The sequence below is a fragment of the Halictus rubicundus genome, chromosome 7 (genome assembly GCF_050948215.1).
Source record: "Halictus rubicundus isolate RS-2024b chromosome 7, iyHalRubi1_principal, whole genome shotgun sequence".
Lineage (NCBI taxonomy): Eukaryota > Metazoa > Arthropoda > Insecta > Hymenoptera > Halictidae > Halictus > Halictus rubicundus.
The window spans coordinates 17,509,904-17,535,570 of NC_135155.1; the positions used below are offsets into that span (position 1 = coordinate 17,509,904).

The 25,667-nt window shown below is 41.6% G+C and overlaps 1 protein-coding gene across 8 annotated transcripts in view; it reads right to left on the bottom strand.

The window, feature by feature from the left end:
* Positions 1-25,667, bottom strand: part of Rg (A kinase anchor protein rugose) — a 624,229-nt gene that overhangs the window by 163,121 nt on the left and 435,441 nt on the right. For all 8 annotated transcript variants that reach the window (XM_076790889.1, XM_076790892.1, XM_076790887.1 and 5 more), the window contains exons 3-7: positions 3,748-3,874; positions 3,381-3,481; positions 2,751-2,846; positions 1,201-1,322; positions 56-182 (exon numbers count right to left, since the gene is read on the bottom strand). In XM_076790889.1, the coding sequence (XP_076647004.1) occupies positions 56-182; positions 1,201-1,322; positions 2,751-2,846; positions 3,381-3,481; positions 3,748-3,874 (573 nt within the window). The remainder of the gene's footprint in view (positions 1-55; positions 183-1,200; positions 1,323-2,750; positions 2,847-3,380; positions 3,482-3,747; positions 3,875-25,667) is intronic.

A 25,667-nucleotide genomic window follows, 5' to 3' on the forward strand; every position in this document is an offset into this window, starting at 1 on the left:
AATGGAGATCCACGAACAGAGAGCTAGCTTGTCTACTTGATAAAATGTCACGTACCTTGCGTGGTTGAAATTCATATTTGACACAATGTTGGAAGCCCTTGCCCTTTACTTTCATCGAGGTGAGGACCAGGCAATTTCCTACGAAATGCGCAGAGTATCCCACTCCCTTGCTAGTTTTAAAACTGAAATAAGAAAGAGCGAATGCGCACGTTTCTCTACTTCAACGCACACGACCCATCGCGATCGATTCGATTCCCGTGTTTTCGGAGTTACGAAGCATAATCGACAGTGAAATGTTTATGCCTTTATCCGGGACAAGCGTTAGGCGAGATTCTTCTTCAATTCTTTGTTGTTTCTGTCCGTGGGAACGGCGATGTATTTTGCAAACGGGAATAACGGTTGTCAAACTGTATGGAAATCGAATTGTTTCCGCGTGAAAGAACGTGATTAAATTGGTGTGGGACGCGACGCACTCCAATAGGACCTTTTTCGCGTGAACTCCGAACAAAGCTGCCATTTAATCAAATCCGATACGTTCGATCGAAGGGATCCGGTGGGACGCGCTATTTTTTTTTCTCTCCTTCTATTTATCGTTCGTCAAGGGAGGTCAGTCACGTAAGTGTTGTAGTGAAATCGCCGACACAGGTGTCGTCAGCGGCGATATCAATTGACAGCTTACGCAGCGTTAATTGACACACAATAAAATTGATCAACCGTTATGCATGCTCGTGTATGCAAAAGGATCTCGCTCTATTTTATTATACGTAAAATGAGTCATAGTTATTAGGTCGATTAGGCAAAAGTATTGTAAAACATTGAAAACGAATTTGTTGTAGAAAATGACATAAGCTGGAGTGAAATTGGTTACGGGACTTTTAAAGAAATTTGTACCAAAAATTCTAAAAAATCGGAGTCCTGTATTTAATGAAGGAAAAACTCAAGAGCTAAGATGTTCTGCCTTTGGAAATCAGAAGAATCAACACCTTAATGTATCAGTGTAAATAAAAGAGGTACAAGCTGTTTGACAGCATACGATAGCTTAATTATTCAGCTATTAGACAGATCTTGCGGATCAGTGTCGGCGAGACCTGCGTCGATGATTTCAATGTAACCCGCAACGTAAACGATTCTTTAAGGTAGCAGACCACTTGGGTCGAGGAGAGTGTTCCCGCAAGGGTGCTCGACGTAAAGAACACTTACCAGTAGAGGTATGGCTTTTCGCGTTCGATATTAACGGAGTTGATGGGGTCCAATCGGAACCACGTTGTGAAGGTGAACCCATTCTCGTGTGGCCACCTCGCGAGCGGCGGCAGGACGATTGCCTGGAAAAGTTTTACCAAACGAATGTAACATCAACGAATATACAGTTTCTCATATTGCAAGGATATATTATTTTCACTCGCTTTTCTTAGCACTCCGTGGACGTGCATTTTTTAAAATATTCATTACAATAAAAATATGGGTTAACACGTTCACATAGGGTGCATCCCGTCGTGAAATTGTTAAACTTTACCTCAGGAAACAAGAAATTTTACACTTTCTCTAATGTAAGCCCGTAGATTTTGCCGAGAAAATGCCTAAAATTCAAGTTTCAATCCTAGGAGATCACTAGTTCAAGAGTTATGTAAAGATGTGCGATTTTTAGCGTTTTTGACAGCCAAGGGCGCCGCCATGTTGATATGTAGTGACCGTCGCGCATTGCTTAACGAGCGGAGCCGCTAGATGGCCCTAATTTCGGCTTATTCGATTTGATCTTGGTGATAGGTTCGACAAGCACGAGCGTGTTCGGGCTGCCATCTAGCGATCCCGCTCATTATGCTACGACCACTACGTACCAACATGGCGGCGCCCTTACCTATCGTAAACACTGAAAATCGCACATCTTTACACACGCATAACTTTTGAGCTAGTGATCTCCTAGGATTGAAACTTGGATTTTCGACATTTTCTCGGCAAAATCTACAGGGTTACATAAAAATAGTCAAAAACCTCTGGTTTCCTCAGGTAAAGTTAATCCACAATATGGCCAGAGAGGAAATGAGTGTGCACACGCCCGGGATTCTAGTGTCCCCGGTATAGTGCTGAATTATAGTCTAATTTTTAGCCTGGACCAGAACCTGCATCATCTTACCTGCATCACTAGCAGCGGATTTCAAATAATGCCAGAGTGATCCAGCCTAAAAGATGATGCAGGTTCTAATACAGGCTAAAAAGATGATACGGGTTCTGTTCCAGGCTAAAAAGTTGATGCAGGTTCTGTTCCAGGCTAAAAAGATGATGCAGGTTCTGTTCCAGGCTAAAAAGATGATGCAGGAAAAGTGGGGACACTAAAACCCCGAGCGTGAGCACTCTCATTTCCTCTCTGATATGGCAGTGGAATTCTAGAAGATTTCTAGAGTACTATAGTGATGGAAATTGCGCAGCTAGTTCCACGTTCGCGAAAAAATGCCGAAGTTTCTCGCGCCGCGACGCGACACGTCCAATGAAGAGCTCTCAAATAATTTCAAACTATTCGCCGGGGGTGAAGCTCGTCGAAGAATCAATACGTCATCCGATTCGACGAACTAAGTGCGAGTGGAAGTTTCGCGAAACAAGGCGAATTCTCTTATCGAAAGTTTGATAGAGTTCAGAAACGATCTGGGTCTTCGACTTGGCAGAGGGACATGATCCAGGTGGAGAGGGACGGAAAAAAGCGAACACAAACTTAGGTAGTGGGAGAGAGAGGGGGGAAGAACAAAAAATTGACTTACCGATCCTTTCCTGCCAGGAAAACTGAAAAACACGTCGGGTCCGTTTCGTTGCGGCATTTGGCGGAGAACGTTCAACAGCTTCGCCGAATGCCGTGGCTGTTGTTGACGAGAATCGAGAAAAAACATAGTGAACGCCCGTACACCAAGAACTTGTTGGCACAGTCGTGTTTTTGCCATTGTTTCAGTTGAGTAGTACAATCTAGTCATTACAATACATTATTATTAGAATGAAGTATGCTCGAGTCAATATTCTACGCTTCACGACAGTTTCATTGCTTTGAAGTATCACTGTCTTTTCAATAATTCTGCAAAAATGTAGTAAAACACTTGTAGTGTGCAAGTAACTCGAATGTTCGAGAGAAGTGAAAGAAATTTTTTATTTGCAATTGTCTTGTAACATATTAGTAATTCTTGTGAAATAAACTATCTCTGCGAATCTTTCGTCATAAATATTGATATTACTTTTCTGTCCACCTGAAAGAATCTTTTAGTCAAAGAGACAAATTGCTCCTTTAATTTTCACAAAATTAGGTACCAACTGGGAATTCGCATAAAGATGCACAGTCTAATAATAAGGTATCTAATATCTGGATTGTATCAACGTCTGAATTGTTTTCACTTGCTCCTTACCCATTTCCCTTTTACAGCCTTCATTGCGCCGAAAAGAAGCTTTAATTCCTTCACTGTTATGCTGTAGCTGGCCAACACTCCGAGCATGTCGATCAGCAAATCTGTAGATCGTGCGTGAAGCGATTACTATTGTGTGGAGTAGAAGATGGCGGTCGTCATCGGTGGTTGTAATGGGAAAAGGGGTAATGGCGGTCACTTGAGCAATAATTAGAACGAAATGAAAATATGAGCTGAAATATTTACTTAAAGATACGTTTGAAAAGCTTGAATTATTCATTTATATTGAGCATGATAGCCCATTGACCGTGATTACCCTACTCTCCCGTGCATTGTGACGCAGGATTACAATCGCGAGATAAGGGCTTACCTGCGACAACGGTTTCCGCGCGTGACAGCCGGTGCAACACGTGTTCTATGAGGCTTACGTCTGTACACGCCTGCAAATTCCGCACGCTTTTCCTCAGGATCGCGATGAAGACGCTCCATATTTCGGCCTGGAACAGAAACGCGACCAACTTCAGCTCGCTTGTTCGCGAAAAATTCAGATATTAAACGGCTTATCGGGGCCGCGCGCTCCGGAAGACGCGTGTAATTTTTCAGCTTTGTTGGAGACAACATTCCCGGTATCGAGGATTTTTATTAAATTCCACGGTGCGGTATCATAGATATTTCGACGGGACGCGCGGGCTTCTCGTTTCTTTCGTTCAAACTGCAACGCACGGCACGCTTGCGTAAGATAAGAAAGAATATTCTATTCTCGATTGCACCGAGCTCCAATAGAATCCTGGTGTTTTCGAAACGAAGTTCCAAAATGACACTTTACAATTAAACCACTCGAAGTCGACGCAAACTCTGCAGTGGAAGGTAATTTTTTAGATACGTTAGTTCCGTTCCGAAGTGACCCGGTTTCACGCGAGTTTCATCACGTTATAGAGCGCTCGCCGTTTTAACTATCCTGCGCAAGACGAAATTTTCATAGGAATTTTTCAAATATTTTCCGGTCGAAGAAACTTCGTTCCAGTACAATTTCTAAACTTCGCTCCGCCGTTAACTTCGTCCTCGAACACTCTATATTAGGTTTTTCCCAAGGAGCCTGAGTGTCAGGGCTCACCGGCTACCAGCAAATTGTAATTACTCCCCTAATTAGTCGATGCATTAGCGACGGCGCGAACTTGCGACGGACTTGCAGCGCACGGTGTAGCTAATAGTCAAACTATTATACCGCCGGCAATAGTTATTCGAGCGAATCGAAAGTTGTTCAAGCCTCGTCAGAGGGAGATGCAGAGAGAGAGAGAGAGAGAGATAGGGGATCGTAAGTGAGCCAACAGACGAAGCTCGTGTAATCCGTCGCTAATATGTGGCTGGAGCCGGAGAGTGAAATAACTGCGACGAGAGACCATGAGAGAGAGAGGGAGAGAGAGGGGGAGAGGAGAGCAAAGAGAAAGCGTATTATCCGCGGGGTATCGCGGAAATCCTGAGAATGCCGAGGAAATTCCCTAGCGAGGCATCCGCGCTGGCCCGCACCAAACTTTTCGCGTACGAAAGTTATGGCATCCGGATAACCTAATATAGAGGTTTTTCGCGGGTGAATGGCCGTGCCTCGTCCCAAGTTCTAGGGACATCGTGATTAAACTTAATCCCTGAAAGGGAATTTTCCGTTGGATATTTGGTTCTTGAGCGTTCGCAGCGGAATCAACTAGACGACGCCAGGATAAATCAGCTGAAAATTCAGCTCCAGTTTCACGCGGATAATTCCATTCCGCGGGATGTGGGTTACGTTCCTCGGGAAATTGGACTCGCTGATCCTCCACGACGCTCCTTCGATTTGCAACAATGCAGAAACTGCCTCGGTTTAACCGTGACGTCATCGGGCAGCCTCGATCTCCTTAACCCTGCGTTACCCGCTCCGAGCCTAGCCAAGCTAGATAGATTGATATCGTCGAACTGCTGATAGACGATAGTGATCCGTGAGATACGAAGATTCTGCGGAGTTATGTCTTCGCTATTCGGAAGGTTGGGGTTGTACGTTCGTCGAGCTCGCGTGTGCGTTTACGAGAACAAATAACTGTAGGCAGGCACATTGGTTGCTTCTTATTTAATAATATTGTGAGTAAATTCAAGTTTTTATTTCTTAAATTATTATTTAATCCCCATTATTATCTAGGACCCCTCTTATAGAAATCCAGGGTTTGAAGCAAAATATGACTCGAGGTGCCTCCTAACATCTTCTACGGAATGTTTTATTTCTTAAATAATGCTCCAGAGATCTGAAAAGATCAGAGGAACGTTGACACTTGTTGACCTTCAATACATCTCCATAAACATCGCAAATTTTCTTTGTTGTTACATTAAATCCCGCGTGAAAATGAGAAAGTATGCAATGACGAATATGATCCTCGGATGGTTCGAACGCCGCCATTTTAGTATTTCAGGGTTGTTTTGAAACCGAGTGGTTTTCAGGGCCATTGAGGCTGAAAATGAACTCAACTATTAAGTTTGTCAACCTACCGTATGTGTTTCACAGATTTGTAAACGGCAGCAGAAATATTCGTGTACCAACAATGCAAATATTCTCGACCCGAGAAATGCAGGGAGAGAGATCGAAAGAACCGACCTAAATTCCGATAACGCGATTCCTAAGCGACGGAACTGGTTCGGCGTGTTCGTGCGTCGTGTCGTGTCGAGTCGGGTCGGGTCGGGTCGGGTCGATTGAAATTTTTAAACGTTGCGCACGGTCGGTCAATGGATTTATTAATCGAGGGCAAGAAAAATATTCTCCATGAAATGCGCAGACAGCTGAACCAGGCGAATCACGGCCGTCAAACACAGCCGAGTTAGCGGAAGAATAGCACTCTTCGGTGTCGCAATGAGCTTTAAAAGCCGTACAACGGTGGCAGCTTTTAGCGTGACATCGTTGTTGAAAAGTAGGTGCCGGCCCGGCAAGTGCGTTTTAACGCACATGACGAAATGGACGATGTCGGGCCACGGAATTCCCACGGGAAACATGGTCGTCGCACAATCGATGCACGGCCCGCCATTCGATATAGATGGCCGCATAAAACCCGTCAATCACCTTCCCCGCATTATTTTCTTGTAATTCGTAACTCCGCCGAAACACTGTGCGCATTTGGAATCCGATTGTTATTACTAGTCTGCGGATTTTATGCATTTATGACAAAAATGGATAAGCACAATTTAAAGCGGTGGACATATTAATGAGATTTGACGGCACCAGCGTATTGGCTTTAGCTTAATAAAATAATTAAAGGGAGAAAGGAATATTTTTTATTTTGCATAAAGATCCGCAGTCCAGTTATTATTTCAGAAAATATTTCGAACTCACGTTATTTTAAAAACGGCAATTTTCTCGAATTCGAAGAATTTTCGAAGAACGATACTGGTCGACATGTACCTAATCAATGTAAACGACAGTACACTCAGGGACGAGTTTTGTCTGGTTATTATACCTCGCCGTTGAATTTTCTGCTAGGTGAACGACGTCTCGTTTCGGTTTGTGTGTTCCAATATACGTGACGCAAGCGTGCGACTGTCTACGTAATGCCGCGCCATAACGATATCAGGGAAAATAATGCTTTCGTATTATTGCCATGAGAAATCCATTCGACGAATCGATATCGAATGCAATAACGTTTGTTTGCTTCTTATTCTTCCGGCGTCTTTTAATGCTCGGACATTCCCTTTTCCCTTCTTTCTCCGCGAAGTCGATGAAAACGCAAACCTACCGTTCTCGTTCTCGAAATGTCGAATATTAAATTTATTATCAATAACGAGATGAAAATGCGAATAAATAGGGTATAACGAACGTAGAAAACGAGCCCCGGCATCAGCACAGCCGTGGTCTCGGAACAATGCGCCGAACAAAGGGAGTGGATCCCGCGTAGTGTGCTGAAAATAATTGGAATACGCTCTTTGATCTCGGCATTGTAATCTCGATTCATTTCCGTGCGAATTACGTCCGTGAAAAATGATGTTTAGCGTCTCCGAGAACGACCATTAGACATCAAAAGAGCTCCATTTATAATACGCTCGGATCATTAAAAACGATGTTGGCTTCCTTCCTGGTGAACCGCTTAATCGAAACTAAATCGAGATTAATATTTATATCGTTCTATCGAATATTGATTGTACTACGTTTTACCTTGGACCGCGATGGCACCGGCGCAGCCATCATTTCAACGGTGAACATGGGTTAATGGGAAAGCTTCGGGGCATTCCTCTCAGTTGAAACGATTCGAAAATCCAGGAGAAATCGGATCTCCGAGAACAGCCGTGCGAGCGCTTGCATCCTCGCAAATGGATTCACCACGAGAGACCGAAGAACCCGTAATGGTGGATAAAATCGCAAACCCGGATCTTCTAAAGCCGGCACATTTTCGGTTTTAACATCCCTGTCGCCGAGTCGTCGCGTCATCGGGTTGTTAGCGTGGACGTTATCAATTTTTCGGTGTGCGCCTCCGTTTGAATATTTAACACTATTCCTACCGACACTTCACGTATACCTATTCCTACCGCGACCGGTCAAATGACCGGTCTTTAGCACAACTTATATCTTTTTAATATAGAATGAAGATAATAGCCAATTTGACAGTATAAAAATATAGTTTCTTTTATTTAGGAGTATATAATGTATATTTTATTCGTTTTCACCGCATAATATTTCGTTTACTATACCCTGTTGGGCCTGATGTTACCCTACAAATATTATGAATAGGTGCTCTTCCAGGATTAGACCCTTCTTTTACTTCTTGCCAAACAGTTCCGTCTACAGCAGTTTCGATTACCTCTTCCTCATTCTCACTATCGGAAGTAATTAAAAATCTCCTTCTCTTTCGTCCTCTACGTACGTTCGAAACATTCTCTTCGTCCTCGTCGGTGTTCGAGTCGTTCTCGAATAGATCATAATTTTCCGTATTGTCATTTTCAATATCAAAAATTTCGAACGTCTTGACATCTTGGGAATGAATATTCAAGGGATAAAATAAAAATTAAAATATAAAAATGTAAATCAAGATGGATAAAAAAATGAACAAAAGATAAAATGTGAAACTTACTACGAAGTATTGTTGGTTTGTTCACTTTTTTGAAAATGACACTTATAACGCGTAATACAATATAGAATAAAAGTAGAATAATAATAGAATAAAAATACAAAATAGTAAAAGACTGCCGAATATGCTCCTTGTAACTTTCACGTTTTGATGCTCTCTGTTCAGCTCACAAGACTTTACTGATTTGAATTCGTGAGAAGACGTCTGGGCATCGCCTTCGGCTATGATTTGATTTATTTTACAGTCATAGTAGATAAGACGGTGTAAGAAAATCCGAGGTTCTGGACCGCTTCGGAGACCAATCAGGCGAATAAACACCGCGAGAACTGCCGATAGGCGAGCGAGAACTCTAAACACTTTCAAGTGCCGTAAAGCAGTCCCTGGATGGCACTTTTCGGCTAAAATCGTACCACAACTGCCTTACCTTTTGTTTGTAACGACTTTATAGTTTTGGAATTGAGTCTTTGAAAGAATACTATTACAAAAAGATATAAATCGTTCTACCGGTCAAATGACCGGTCGCGGTAGGTAAGACAGACTACAAATTTTTCTCAGAAAATAAACAATAAAAAAAGAAGTGAATATTGCAAAATGTATTATACGCATATTTTAGGAAAAGTCGTGAAGTTTAAAGGCGATTCAATTACGTTGTATATAAGAAATTCTGATCGAAATTTTAAAAACGGTCATTTGACCGGTCCCGGTAGGAATAGTGTTAAAAACAAACAGGCCTGCTGAAAAGTTGTTGATTAATCGTCCCGGGGCCTGGGAGTCTGATAACACGGCGACACGAAGTCTCCTCGGATAATGAAACCGCGGAAGTATCGGCTGCAAAAGGAAGAGCAACGCGAAACCGTGATTACAGGATCGGATCGTTTTTCTTCCTGCCCCCCTCCTCGTTTCTGTTAATTATATCGTTATGAAATCAACGAGCCCCACCCCGACAGGTTGCGCGGACCTCCGCCCTTAATCAGATTCTGCTGCTCGGCGTCTCGTTCCCGATTCTTTCGCCGATACAGTCCCCGATAAATTGAATCGCCAATGGCGTCGTTGACATCTTATTTAAATCTCGTTTTCCGGCGAACTCCGTTCTCATCGCTTGTAATCTTCGACTGCGATATTTCTTTTTCCCCGCCGCGATTGAAATATGACTGCTCGTGATCGTTGATTGCACGACATTCGAATGCTCGGATCACTGCTCGTTCTTCAGGAAACTCCGGGCCTTCAGAGAAATGTTAATTTTAATGCGATTATTCGTCCAACGGAAACCTGTTAATCGAATTTTTAATAATTCCGCTGTGCCACAAGGAAATTCGGAAATCCTCCTTTACGTGATGAATTCCGAACGAAATTATTTGATGACGTTGCTAGGAACGGCTTGCTAGTTCTCGATAGAAATTAAGCAGAGTTTTTCATGGTGGAAGCTCAGTGATTTCGGGTGCTTTTCCTACATTTGGAGAATGAAAACTTTGTTTCGTTTCCATCCAAATGAATTTGGAAAAGTACATGTACATGCTTTTTGGGACGTGAATCCTATTTTTAGAAAATCTAGTTGGCAAAAATGAATTTATATTTCAGTCATATTTATGTTTAAGACAACGCAGCGATTCGCGTTTCAAAATCTATTCCTGTGAATGCTTTCAAGTACGGAACATTTCAATGGTCACCATGCAGCCCTGATATGCATCCCATAGAAAATTGATGGGACACACTGCACAGTGGTCCAGAAGCCCGGTTTTTGTGGCCAAAATTCAAAATGTTGTCATAATTTTCTGAAAGTTGGAAATTAGGAGTTTTTGGAGTCGCTGATAACGAATCTGACATTAAAAATTAAAAATTTTTTACGGCAGCGTTATTATGGCGATCTAGAGGGCAGTATTTCGTGACCCGATTAAAAAATTTTGTAAATCGATGTTTTTCATCATTTTCATAGAACAATATCATTGAGATACTTAATGCCATGTTTTAAATTAGTATAACCTATAGAAAAAAAGAAAGAACAATAGTAATAGAATTTTTTATGATTTAAAAAAAGACTGTAATATTCACCTATATTTCTTCCATATCTAAGTCAAAGTTATTCAGATGTTTAAATATAGGTAATGCGTCATCAGTATCCTCATTATCGTCATTATCGTCACAGATAAAGCGGGTTCAGGTCCCGAACGCAACGTCAAAATACCTCGGACGCCTTTATTAAAATTAATACAGAGTTAAAAGTAGCAAGAGGTAACAGTTAAACTTTGCATATCCTTTTTAACAAATGTTTAAACTTTCGTATAAAACAAGTCCAAAGTTTAACACTTTTAAACATTTTTTTAAAACCCTTTTTAAAGCTTAAATTGTTATAAACTTGGAATATTTGTTTATAGATTAAAAAATGTGTATCATGGCATTTAGAACTTAAAGTACATCTACTAACATATAAAAAAATCATAATTATAACTTGTTTTCTGATATCTTATAAGTGGTATTTAAAACGTTTAATAGAATGTTCAATTTTATGATTTTGTGTTTAGAACGCCGTATCTGATTATACAATTACCTAAAATCAATAATATTTTGGATTTAGGAGCTTTGAAGAGTTTATAGCAAAAAAAATTTTTTAATCTATTAACCTTGAAAAATTGAATTTTGGCCACAAAAACCGGGCTTCTGGACCACTGTGCACTGGTCAGGAAAGTGTACGCCAATGGCCGTCAATATTGACAGATTAAAAGAAGAAATAAAACGCGGCTGGGAAGAGTAATAACTAATACCGTTTTATAAATTCAATGACAAATCGAATTTTCGCTTTAACTGGCAGTAATGGCGGCCGTACAAAATATTAAATTTGTAATGTCTATATATTCTCAATTTTAAATTGTTTCCTACGCACATATTTTTCGAAGCTATTTCCATAAGTCTTCCTTCGACTCGAAACACCGAATAAATCGGCAATCCTAATCGCGGGCGTCTTGTAACCCGTTCCGATCAGAGGAATTGTTAGGTTATCGTAAATTTTGCTTGGCCGCGACCGTGTGTCTCGCGGCGAACAATAATTGCTCGTGACTGTAGGGTTGCGGAGGAAGTTCGGAAATTCGAATATGATTTGAATGCCGTTAAGGGGGCCGGCAGGGTTTGAAATCCATATACGTATGCATGGGTCAAAACCTTTTCAAACTATCGCTTCAATATTGCAATGAGCAGTTTAGAAGTGGTCAATTGTGTTTCCTAAAAGTCCAATTTATGTCTGTATAGAGCCCAAATTGCGAATTTCTACCTCATCGTGGAGTAATTTGTAATATTCGGCAGAAAATTCGAATTCTGAAGCAAGTATGACGTCACAAGATGGCTGCCGCTGAAAGATTCTCTTAATTTCAAGAGATTTAGAGTTCGTATCGAAAAAGGGACTCTATACAGACATAGCAAAGACATGTACAAACACGGTGGTATGCATTTGTAATTGATTACTTACTTATTTAAGACATAAAATGTCTAGAAAAAAGGCACAGGATAACATAGCGTGACATTCAAGGCCAAATGCCTGCCGGCCCCCTTAACAGGGCACGATCGTTCGCAGTTCGCGCGATAAACGATTAACTTCGAACAGGAATGCCGAAGCTCGATATCGGCGAATCCGTGAACTCCGTGGCGCGGCGGTGCCATAAAGGCTTTACGATATCCTTCCTTTGGTGAGCGTCTGATGTGCTCGGAACACCGCGCAGCGCACGGTGTATACACGTATAGCGCTCTACAGATTAGAGTCACGAGGGCCCGTATCAAAGGGAATACGAGTTGCACGCTTATGAGCGCATGCACAAGACCAAGTCCCGTTTGACAGAGTCACGGCGCACGTTCCACGGCGAACCGGCAGCCCGTGGCTTCTGTAAATTCGCCGAGCCACAAAAAGCTTTTCTTGCCGCCGCTATTAAACTAATCTCGCCCGAAATTCGTCCCTGGAATTACTCGATCCCTGTTTTGCGTTCGTCGCGATCGCAGTTGCATCGGTTATGCAAATCCTCGCCGAGATATTCCGGCTGTGTGCACTGCGACGGTATACGCTTGGACAACTGGGTATAGCGATCGTAAGAAATTCGAAATTGCAAGATCTCACATTAAATCCTCCACATTTCAAGTTACTCGTTAGGAACAGCTTCTCTAAAAACAACAATAATAAGCTGTCGATTAAGCTCTATCGATTGTATCGTTTGCACGTCCATTGCAGTTTTAGAATTTGTGAACTGACAAGTTTAGTAGAGTTTTGTACTATTTTTCGTGTAACTGCCGTTTAATTGAAAAATTTCTTTTCCACAGAATTCTGAAATACTCGCTATTCCACTGGGTTCGTAAATTAGACGATTTCCGAATGGTAGACAGTTAAGTAGAATTAGCGTAGTATGTCTTAAGCCTTTGCACTCCTATGTCGAGGCGACGTTTAACATTTTGTTTGCAAAATTCCGGAGCGCAAAGGGTTAATGTTTTAAGCGCAATATGATACAGCGATTCTGAACTAAATGCTCAAATGAGACTGCACTCGGCCCTGCACTCTGTGCACGGCGATTTGAATTTTTCTGTCTTGTTTTCCGAGCAGTTTTTAAACACCGCGCAGAGTAATCCGATGATTATGCGAGATTACGGTGTTCCACGGGAATACGAGTCTTCGAGTTTTCATAATGGGCGGTCAGGGTAGATAAAGCTGCAAAAAGCACAAGTTTTTCGAATGCGGAAAGATGAATAAAGCGTGCATTCGGAGAAATTGCGGAACAACCCCGGCTTTATCTCAGACCTACGACGTGCAAGTTCGTCATCGTACCTTTTAATCAACTTTTTCGCTTTAATTGACTTTGCGACGTCTTCGCCTTCGCTGTATACCATAATAGGAAGAATCGAGTATTCCTAACCCGATTCCACGAAACTCTCGCGAATTATTTCTGACAACGCGCTGCGCGAATTACGAGCGGTTATTTAAGTTACAGGGATGATTTCGCGCTGCGAGATTCGATTGCGAGAACGCATTAAACGCGAGCTCTGCGACAACAATCGCGGAATTATAGGAAAGACAATTGCGTGCGTTGCTGATTGCAATCGAGCAGAGAAGTTCTAAGACAGTAGGTACGACTCGTTTCACGTTTGCACTCGCCTAACGTCTGTGAATTGTTCGTCGGAGAACATGTATTCGAAACGGACCAACAGAAATTTCATCTTGCCTAACACTAGGTTTACACTACTTTATAAAAATAACGAAAATCTATCTATCGAAATTTTTCGCCATTTCTTTTGCAGTGTATACCCAAAGAAATAAATTTGTTGCATAATTTCTTATTCGTGCATCTTTACAATTTGGATAATCGCGAATTTAGAATACTACTTCCCGTAAACCTAGTGTTAATATTCACAAATGCAAAAATACTTCTCGATCAGTATTCTTTCACCTTTTCAAGCGGGCATATCCTAAAATATTTAATTGTCTAACGACGAGTATACACCAGAATTATTAGTTGTCCAAATTTGGAGCTCGATGTAATCTAATAAATTTGATCATGTAAGTTGATAACTAGTCTGCGGATTTTACGCATTTATGACAAAAATTAGGTGTGATTTTACGTAGCTAAGATATTAGAAAAATTGAAACATACTGTCATATTATTTCTGTTTCACTGTAAATTTCTGTTTCACTTCAGTTCGTTGCAATTCAGGTAAACAATTTTTATTTCTCATAAAGATCCGCATATCACTGATAACATATGTTTCGTCCCCTCATATTTACAACATACACGTCACATTCGGTTCAGAAACTTTTTTCTTCTTTTGGAAATGGTAATTTTTATTATACACGTCTTATACAGAACTGTACGTTCACAAGACTTGTTCATACCGTACAGTCTTCGCATGAATTTTACGTTCACGCAACAAACAGCTTTCAAGCGGGCGTAGAAGGGTTGCGTGGTCTGTGCATCGACAGTATTTTTGCACCTTCGAGGATAGCGTTTGTGTTTCCGGCAAAAGTAAGTTTCCAGTTCGGAACGATATGCATCTTCTTAGCATTGCAGAGTAATGAACACGAAAAGCTCTCGCTGTACAAATGTTTGTGTTGGACGGTTCGGGAAAACAAACAAACGGTTTCGGGGCCGTGCTCCGCGGCGCGGCAGAAAACTTTATTAGAGGAGAATTTTTCCTGCGTCGTTGGAAAACCGTTGCCGAAGCAACCTCTCTATCTCTCTCTCCCTCTCTCTCTCTCTTTCTCTCTGAACCGGTCTCCCGCCGTTCTTCGGACGGAGACGTTCGCAAGAAACACCGGATCCATTATAACGTTTTTAAACTCTTCTCGACCTTTGAATTTTTTTTTGAATCCTCGACCCGTTTAATTTCCTCGGTCCTCTGTATCTTCGCGGGCTCTCCCTAATTAGCAGTGGTTCCCTCATTATTTCTTTATTCTCAATTCTTCTTATTCATTTTCTTTATTTCGCCAAACGAACCAATTCTCGTAGCCGCGCATGGTCGCACGTTTCCATCGACCGATTCAAATTCAGCTCGCAGAGAAATCTAACGTTGTGTACAAAATGACCGGTCACGGGAAATATTCAAACGAGGCTTAAAGAGCGTCTCAATGATCATGCTGTGTAATTTTCCGCGCGCTCTCGTTCCGCTGCCGAGCTGAATGGCGCGGCAACAATGGGGCTGCGACTGTTTTCCGTTTCGTTTCTACTTCCTTCTTTTTAATAATGTAGACGGTAATCGTCCCCGTTCCTACCTACGAAAACAGCCCTGCTAAAACAACGTTATCAAATCTCGCGCTGTCCCCTTAATTGGGAACTTAATTAAAAGCGATCGTGTAATTAGTTTTCGTCCGTGCCGCGCCTCGCGAAAGACCGTTCACATTAACCACTACATTCTCACGGTCGTCTGATAAAGGCGCACAGGTTCAGTTCTCACAGCTTATCTCATCGATACTACTAAACAATGCCTCCCGGTTTCTTTTGAATTTCTTGACATTTTATTCTCAATAAATCATTTAGATTACACACTGAAAAGGTATACATTCTTTTCTTCGCTGTATATCGAAAATAAGGCGAAGACAAAGCCACAAACACCAAATAAAATTGCTTTGCATTTGCCGTTTGAGATTTTCGTTTTCTCATGTTTTTTTAAACGATTATACAGATTGTCCGGATTAGAACAGCTAAAATATCTCGCTTGTTTTTTATGATAGAAAAATATGTCACAGGAGAACATTAGTTCGGAGGGGCAAATGTTATGATAGGCAAAAAAATTTGTTCTACGTTATATTTTTTACGATTTCAAGATCATCGAAGTTTTTTTTTAATGAAATGTAGAATCTTTAAATAGAACGTTTCAATGGAATAAAACCAATTAAATGGAAACCCTGTATGTGCGTCTCATTATGTGATGCTTGAGTAGCATCAGCTGAAAAATTGGACTAAATATCTTAGTTTTGAAAGATATGGCAGCACTAAGTATTTCCGTACGGATTTATTTGAAAAAAGTCCTTGCCGAAGCCGATTATGAAGACATCAATTTTTAAAATTGGGGCCCTTAGGACTGGAAATTAAAGCGACTCAGTCAATAAGAGCTTAATAAGTTTTTTTTTTGAACGAGTCATTCTAAGCGAGACGCTTGGAAAAACGAACCTTTTTGTGCGTTTTTAAATAATAGAGTTTCGAAAATGTGTCCTTGAAACGATTGCCCTAAAGTGCTAAAATTGACGAAGTTATAACAGACTAAAAGTAGTTCGAAACTTCCTCGAAACTGCATTTCCCGAGTTAGCTGCCATGTTTCGCAGTCTTCTGGTAAAAAATTTCACAGAAAGATGAAAATATAGCGTTCTCCATTAGCATACTTCTTTAAAATCTGCCGTCCGTCTGTATTTTTTTAATTTCAGAAGTACTTAAGCGATGTGAGTTGTGGATGTTAAGATAAAAATGATATTCCTCGAAATTGTTAAAGCCATGTCTCGATCGAAGTTTCATTAAGATGTTGTAACATTTTACGACGGCTATGAAGATGCAATTAAAGTCTCCCATTAACGCAGGCCGAGTATCATTAAACGCTCCCGAGTTTTACGACCTCGAGCGGTCAAGAATTCCTCGAAAGTGCATAATTACGTCAAGAAGAAAGTTTACCTCTCGTATCAAAATTATTGAAAAAAAAACGTGTTTTTGTTGAGAAACGTGTTTTTGATTAGTACGAGATTGATTTTACGGATTTATGGCAAAAATTGATAAAAGAACCACGAAATTGAAGAAACATTCGACGAATTTTATATTATTATCACGTTGTGTACAACCTATTAAAATTATTAAGAGAAGAAATCAATTTCTAACTCTCCGTTTTTCGTTGTTTTCCATAAAAATCCGCAGTTTAATTCGTTTCTTCGTTCAGAACTCTTCTCGCTAAATCTCACCGTCACTTTGAAAAGGTATATTTCGATTAGGGTTCAGTGGGTCTTGAGGTTTTCGTCTATCGATTAGAAAAAGTCTAAAACGATCTAGGCCGTTCTAGAAGGTTCCCCGAAAAGTAAAATCCCGAAAGAGCCAAAGTGCTCATCTCGATCACCCTTAAATCGAAACGTCGGTAACTCCGATAGCGATATTGGAATTCGCGGGATCTCCGATCTAAACGAGCGGTCGCGCGATAACGGTTCGAAAAATAATTTAATTTGCTTCATACGGTAGCCGTAATTTCCTTTTCTCTCGTCTGGTGGCAGGGTGGTTCTCAGCGCCGATTAACCGGAGACGCGAGAATTGATTGCGACCGTCTGGAAAGTTCGCGGGAACGACGGAACCGTGGTCGAGGAGAGTCTTCTTTTCGGGTGAACGTAATTGCGAAAGTGGTGAGGAATGGAGCGGTCGTTTCCTAAATGGTAACAATGAAATACCAACCGGTATTAGAGACGTCATAACTTAGCGATAGCGCAGAGGCTTGCGGCATTCTCTCGAACGACCAGGAATTGGCCGAGGCGTGCCGGGCATTCCTTTGCTCGTCCGTGCTGACGATTCCTCCGCATCGTCGCGAGAACTTTGTGCTCCGGATTCGCGGCCATCGATATTTCTTGACGCGACCGAAAATTCCTGTTGCTGCCCTCCGCAAGACAATTCGCCTAATTGCGTGGCCGGAACCGATCGACCGAAATCGACTATCGCTCTCGAGGTTCGAACCTCCTCCGGAAACCTCTGTTTCGCCGTTACACGGCCACTGGCACGTTGAAATTACAATGAATTCTCGATATACAGTGATTTCTCTATGTATGTCGCCGAGCCCTCGACGATAAACGTCGCGGAATTATCCCCACTGCCGCGGGGTATACCTCGTGACGGGCCGCGAAGCTCGAGAGGCCTTGTACGCCGTGGAGAGCAAACTTAACGCGACGTTTATCATCCAGGCCTTCACGACATATATACTGAAATCACTGTACTTCTCCTGCTATTGTGACTCCATATATTAAGCATTATTAAAAATTGTGTAAGCCAATTGTGAGATATGTCTCCTGGACGATACAATATTTATTCTTACTTCACTTGCGCGCTTTTCCGTTCGACTGACTGCGAAGAACCGAGTGTTAAGATGTAGAATATTTTGTAAACATACGTACGAAAGTGCTAGATGTGAACGTACTACTAGAACATTCCACGTACACATTTCTTCTACGGACCGGTGGAAAACCGAGTCAATCTATTTTGTTCCTCGTTGCTAAACGAGGAGACGTTAGTTATTGAGAAAAATTTCTTCAGTTACTTCTAACTATGATAAAAATAATTATAATATTTATTTTTCGTTACTCTTCTATATTCCTTGCAATAAATAACGATTTACACAAAAGTTGTGGTTATTGGCTCAGTTATGCTCCTTACTGTACATCGAGAATACACTGTACTCTGAACATTGTGAAATATCGAAACATACGGAATGCTACCGATAATATCGACACGGTCTCGGTCTAGTCGCTAACCATGAAAAATTGATCAAACGACGCTCGAGCTTGCGAAAGCTGGGGTTCAGTGCGGCTGAAAAGAAGGTGGCGTCGCGGCAGGAGAATGAAAAAACCGAGGAAGGATAACGAGATACCTTTATGGGGATCGAACAGCGTGCAACGCGAGTCGGACAACGAGCGATTCTCCGATATGATGAGCGCAATCTGATAGTGGATGTCTGCCCCGGTCTCGTATTGATTGACGCGTTCCAATCACTCGGAAAGTAGCGTCGTTAATCCGCAGCACGATCCCATTTCCTCGTAGCCGGTAGTTTTTCCTCATTTCAGCACCAGCACCCCCCCCCCCTTCCCCATCACCCTGTCTTTTCAGCCGTCTTCATTTTACATGGGCTCGGGGGCGCCGGCAGGGGCGAGGCGCGCCTCTATTTTCTTTCAAGCTATCTCGCTGCCTTCTGACGTGACAGTAATTGTGCTCCCGGCTTCCGTTCGCGCGGGTTTACACGCTCGCGAGAGAGAGAAACCTTTCCGCCGAGCGGCCGAACCGCGTTGCGTTCGAGCGAGTTCCGCGGAATTCCCGCGAACGGGGAACCGGAACCATCCCAGTCATCAGAACCGTCCAACCTTCGCCTCCCTTTGAAATTTAATAGCGCCGCAAGTTCGCGAACAATCGAACCTATCTGCCAACCCGTTGCCACCATCGCGAGCCGCGTACGTGAGCGAATTTTATATTCCGCGGAGCTCCCTCGGCAAACATCGCCACCTTTTTGAACGGTCGCGTAGGATCTAAATCATTCGCGTTTCCTCCGAATGTCTCAATCGTTCCAATCGATCGCATCGTTCCCGACGAACTTATGGGATTTTCATCGAAACGCAAGAAACATTGCCAACTTTCTTATTTTTACACAGTTCCTTGAAAGCAGACGTTAGATGTCGATCTGCGTCTCGGTAATTATTTTCCGAATCGGGCTGAACCTTTCTTGGTTTGATCTACTGCCGGCACCAATTTTCGATTACTCTCCTTTTTAAGTCAAGAGCGCACGCTATTCAAATGAATTGTTTTGCTCATGACTAGACTGCGGATTTTATGCGTCTGTGACAAAAATGAGTAGGTGTAATTGAAAACAATAGAAAGATTACAGGAATTTAACAATGTCGTTACACCAATTTGAACATATGAAAGTTATTAATGAGCGAAATGGATTTTTACTTAGCTCCTATAGATTGCAATTGACAATCAATCGCAATTGATTAAAAGTAAGTTTTAGTATTTTCTCTGCACTTTCGACCAATTGCAATTTTTGTAACAAATTTTTTTCACTTTATGTAGTGATCCAATTGATCTAACTTCTAAAAAAAAAAAAAAAGAATTCAAGTAGTATAGTTCAATATTGACAAAGTTCTGCGATTTTTAAGAGCGTACGAATACTTATGGGACTGACTGTATCCATTACGTTATCTTCACATCAGTTTGAGGTCATTATTGTAAAATTATGTATGTAATACAGACTGCAGAATAACCTCTTATCGGAGGTAACAACTGTACAAAAAAAAAAAAAAAAAACGCCCTTGTAATGTTCTCATCACAAGAAGATGCGCGTTTTGGACTACGACGAGTAGTATTGAATTACGTGCATTTTGAACATTTCTCCATAATTTAATTATTTATTTTGTTTGGAAAGCACTTTCTCGCTGTTTCGTAAATCTCTGACATATTTTCTAAGCGAGACTTTTTTTTATGCGGTCCCTCTCCACCGCACAAAAAAATTTTCTTTAACCCTCAGCACTCGAATGGCGACTGTAAGGCGCCACTAAAAATTCCTGTATCATTTTTCAAAATATTTTTTACATTATTAAATTTGTTTGCATTTAATAAATTACTGAAGTTTTCAGTACTGTACGAGTAAATTACACCATTTTCGTACGTATAGCAAGAAAAAATATATGTAGAAGGGAAATATTCTAGGTCGGAAGAAACGTTTCGTTTTAGAGTTAAAATGGCTTCGAGTGCAAAGGGTTAATATGTTGTAAAAAATTATTTGTTGTAGCTATTTATTGACTTTCTGAATATTTTTTTGTGCGGTTTCTTTTATGCGATCCCTATCTACCGCCGAAAAACAGGTTCGACTGTACTCGTTATTCCATGACTTTCATTCTTTTTGCTGACAACAGTTATGGTCCTTGATCTAATGTTCTTTAAGGGGTCGTGTTTGTTCCGGTGCATCGTGTATCCGAATATTGGACCCGACTCGGCCCGACTACAATTTCGGATAGAACTTTACAAACTTTCGGGATCGCGAGCGGACCCGAGCCCGAAATTTCGGGTACCCGCACTACCCGCATTAGCTAGACATCGTTCGAGTGTGCATCCTCGTAGCCGGCAATGCAACGATGGCTGCCACTGTTACAGCGCGCTGTCAAGTTCCGCCTGGTTCACGGTTTCGCTGCGAGGTTGTCGATGTGCATCATCAAAGTCCGCGCGGCGCGCCGCTCGCATCTGCTGGCTCAAGGGAAATAGAGTTATACTGGGCTGATACGTTTCAATTACGTTGGTAGCTCGCCACCCCGCCGTTACGGCAACAACCTAAACCGATATGCGGAATTTACCTAAGCCCACCGGCACGCCGTCGCGGAGCTAGATAAATATGACGGTGGTGCAGGGAGGGGAGTCGTTTTCCTCTTAGCGGAACGCAATTTAGATTCTATCTGATCGCTGGTGCTCAAGTCTTTCGTTCGGGATCGCGTTTTTCCCCTCCGTACACCTTCTCCGTACTCCCGACGTTTCTCTTGCTTTTCCTACACCTCTACACGTCTCCGCACGGTTTTCATTTCTCCCGGTTCTCCAGGATTTCCAATCTCCGTAAATTCGAGTCCCACGCGAAAATCTGTACCGCGACTTAGCCGGGTCAAAGCGAGAGCTGGCCAGTTTCGCTGTATGGGGCCGGGCAATGTCAATTTGCAGTATTACACCTTTTCCGTGGACTAAAGATGCCCTCTTCTTCAATAGTTCTGAACGCAGCCGTTGTAATTGCTGACGATACAACTCAGCAGTAACTGTTTCTCCAGGTTTCAACAACTCGAAGTGAATTACGCCACGACAGTTCCCACCAAACGCACGGTAACACCTTTCCAAGTGACAAGCTAGGTTTAGGGGTTGATTTGCAGAAAGCCATCGCTTGGAACGCTTTATGTTATCATAAAGAATCCATTTTCCATCTAACGATTCTGCTAAGAAATGGATCTCTACGAAATCTGGATAACAATCAAGTGCAAATCCATCGACGAATATTCTCGTTGGTCTCAGATAATTGACGGCGGTACACATATTCCTTGCCTATGTGCCTTTCCCATTTCGCGTAGGTGCCTTTGTATAGTCGACCATGCGGACCCAAGGCTTCTCGATAATTCTTGTATACTTAATTTTGGATCAGCTTCCACCAGAGATTTTAGGGTGTCGTTATCAAATTCAACTGGTCGTCCGAGACCTGTCAGAGAGATCATAATCACCAGCCGGAAACTTTCTGAACCAACGTTGACATTCGTTGACCTTCAATACATCTTCGTAAACATCGCAAATTTTCTTTGTTGTTACATTAAATCCCGCATGAAAATGAAAAAGTATGCAATGACGAATACGATCCTCGGAAGGTACGGACGCCGCCATTTTATTACAGGGTTGTAAAAGAAAATTATGAAGACAGGCTGCTTTACCGAAAACTGTAAAAGAATACGTGTTTCCTCTTCAACGATCGGTACAGAAAGGCAAAACAAATTCTCTGGAAATAATTGATTACTTATGGGTATCAGTAATACTTTCAAGGTTCAACGATCGTCGAAATAAGCCTGATCGGAGCAGAAAGCTCCGATTAAAGCCACTATTATTTTCCGATTGTTTAAAACCGCTGCTTTTAGTGGCGAATGAACTCGAACAGCGAATTACATGTACCAATCGATTAACCCTGAAACGAACTGTTGTGTTGTAAAATTTTGCTTGTAAAATAACTTTGAAGAGTTATTTACTATTTACTTTGTACTAAATACTATTTACTTTGTAGCGCTCCGAACGACATTTCATATGCAGCAACCGCATACAGTGCAAAATAATCGCTAGACGAAATGTCCAAGGGATCTGTACCATCAAGAAATCCCTTAATTTGCTTATATTCGCTTTTCGCAACGAAGCAATTTATTATGGACAAGGAAAGCTGTATTTATTAAAAGACACGTAGACTAAAAATTGGGTCTCTCGGTCTCATTCGTATACAGTCGGAAGTGCTCTTCGCCTTGAGTGTTCATAAAATTTACATGGGATAAAAAGCACAAGAAAATATTCGACACGTATCTTTTTTTAGACGAAATCATTCATATTCAGAAGACGCAGGTGGTCCTGAAAGTTCGAGGTGAAGGTGAAGAGAATTTGTGTATTTTAGAGTCTATTTTGAAATCTATTTTTTAATATAGTTTCGACCTCGAATTTTCAATTGCCTGAATACAAATGGTGGTCGCTGAGAAGCAGCTGCTGAATATTTTCTGAAATTCTATATACCACATACAAGTAACCATCGATGTAAACATTTATGTAAGAAAGGAAACGTGACATAAAATGAAATTCTTGGTATAAACATAATTAGTTTCGACCTACTGTACTTCATCAATAGAGAGCGGATCTTTACGGAAAATCAAAATTTTCTATCCGAATTGCAACAAACCGGAGTAAAATAGAAATTTATTTTCTTTCTTAATATGTTTAATAGGTCGAAAATAACATAACAGTATTTTTAAATTCCTTTAATATTTTTACTGTTTCAAATGACACCTATTCATTTAAATTACAGTCTACTCATCAAAGTTGCGAGCTCGCGATTATTTGATCACCAGGTTTCACAGCACTCTCCGGCAAGATATTAACTAATTAACCCGATACGCGCGTAGTGGGGCATACGGAAAGCTCGTTCATCCGGAAGAATTCGTTTACTCGGAAAATAATCTAGTCGGGAGCGTGATCAACAGCAGTTGACATCGCGACGATGTTAATTTAACTTCCCCCGGTAGCGGCGGAGGCCATCTCCGAAGAAAGGATGCAGTCGCATCAGAATGCAAGCCTCGGATGTAATCTCGGCCGCTCGTAACATCGCCGGCTGAATCGCGAAATTATAACCGACTCGCTCGAAATCTCGCTTCCCGACTGTTCAACTTTATTCATCTCGTGTGCGAGAGCGAGCATTAATCTTCCCGCGAGTATCGCGCGAACACTGCAATTGTTAATCTTGCAAGTCTCATTGAACTTCTGCTCGCATTGCCTCTGCCAGCGGCGGATCTAGACGTGGGCTTTACGAGCTGCAGCCCAGGGCTCCGTTCGGTCAAAGGGCACCGTTCGCGGTAAAAAAGAAATAAGAAATCTTTTGATTAAAAACTGAAGGGAAAAGAAATTGTACAAAAATTTTTGGTGCTTCGGTTGATTTGGGTTTATTGGCTGGGCCCCCGAAAAGTGTTAGCCCAGGGACCCAAAATCAACGGTCCGCCCCTGGCCTCTGCTATCAGGCTACGTTACACTAATTTCCCTTCGTCGAAGCTTCGCACAGTTGGGTCAATGCAGTTTCAACACGGTGAAAAAGATTTTAGGCTTGAAATTGTAACCTAATTTGAACCGATATGGGAACCATCATATATCTTGAGAAAAAAATAATTACTATTAACAGTTGCGTGATATCAATCAGTTTCTTTCGGAGACCGAGCTAAAAATTAAACTTCTCGTTTAAAAATGAAACTCTTTCAGAAACATCAAGGTAAGATAGAATGAAAATGAATGAAATAGATACCAAGGTAGGTTAGAATTTTAAAAAATATGAATATTAGTAATTTCATCGGAAAGAGCGCTTTACTGGTTTTAATGGCATCAATGACAATAGAATAAATGATCATTTTAGTTTCATTTAGAAATTCATGTTTTCATGGTGCAGAATAGAAATCGACGAATTTGAAAGATATAAATGGCACGTAAGCATGCAAATATTGAGATTACTGTTTGCGCAAAAATTCTCTTTCATCGAGACACTTTGTTGAAAGGGATTTCCAGCCGAATTCAGATTGCTTCGACCGCACAGTGCGTCGATGAGTCAGAATGTCCCTCGGTAATCCGCAAAATCGCTGATCCTGCGACGGTTCTGATAAATCTCAACATAAAAATAGGATCGGACCTTCTGATTACGTAAAGGGATCTCGGGATAATCCACGGGAGCTGAATTGGCTAAATTATGCGAGGGTGGTTTTCGCAGCGCGCCCGAGCTAGCAGTGTACCGTCCATTGTACGCCGAAGTGTTTGAATTGGAAATGACCTGCTCACCGAGGACTGGAAGAGACATTCCCGAAATAGGGAATTATTATACTGTCAACAAATTAACTTATACGTGTATTCTCGCAAAACCTGGCAGATTTGTTCATAGGTGGTTCAACTAAATTCGTGAATTTTTGTGCACTGTTACTATCGAACGTAATTATTAGATTGCAGGGCCATTGCGAGCATAACAGAACTTTTGACGCGGTAAATCAAATTCGTATGTTCGAATTTTTCCTTAACCGAAAGTTCTGAAAGTTCTTTTTCGTATTTCCCGATAATTTAAAACGACGCGTTTGCGACGACAGAAACTGACCTGTCGTTAGCGTAATAGTTATGCCAGGGTGACAAATGCATCTTGCAGCGAGCCGTTCCTAAGAATCGACAACACGGACAGCGGAACGACAGGTTCGGCTTACTGTTTCGACGGTTTCGCCTTTCCTAATTGTTGCCTCTCGAAACTCGCTGCTTTATTTTCTGGTTTATCTTCACGCAGGCTCGTCCATTTTCCGTGGCACGTTCGCCAGCGTTACGTTTCTTAGTTTGTTGGGAACGAGAAACTCGTTGGTCAGCAATTCTACGCTCTCCGAACCGTCCAAGCACGTGCTCTCGTTACTCTCAGAATTGTGAAGAATTTAATCGCATGACATGACTTAAGGGCCCGGGATAGTCACGTGACTTTTTAATTAATAATTTCCATTCACAGACTTAAGATCCGTCTTGGTCTTGATCCGACGGGTCTTAAGAAAGGCTATTTCTTCATGTACAAACTTCCTTCGTATGTATATTTTATTTCGACTGTTTGGCACAACTGCAGTTTGAATTCTCGAGTCAGATTTTAAAAACAGGGACCAAAAATAACAGTTATTCTAAAATTTTCTGCGACAAAAATCATTAATAAACAGTTTATTGTTGTTGAAATGTAAGAAAGTCTACACAGAATATAAAGAAAAAAA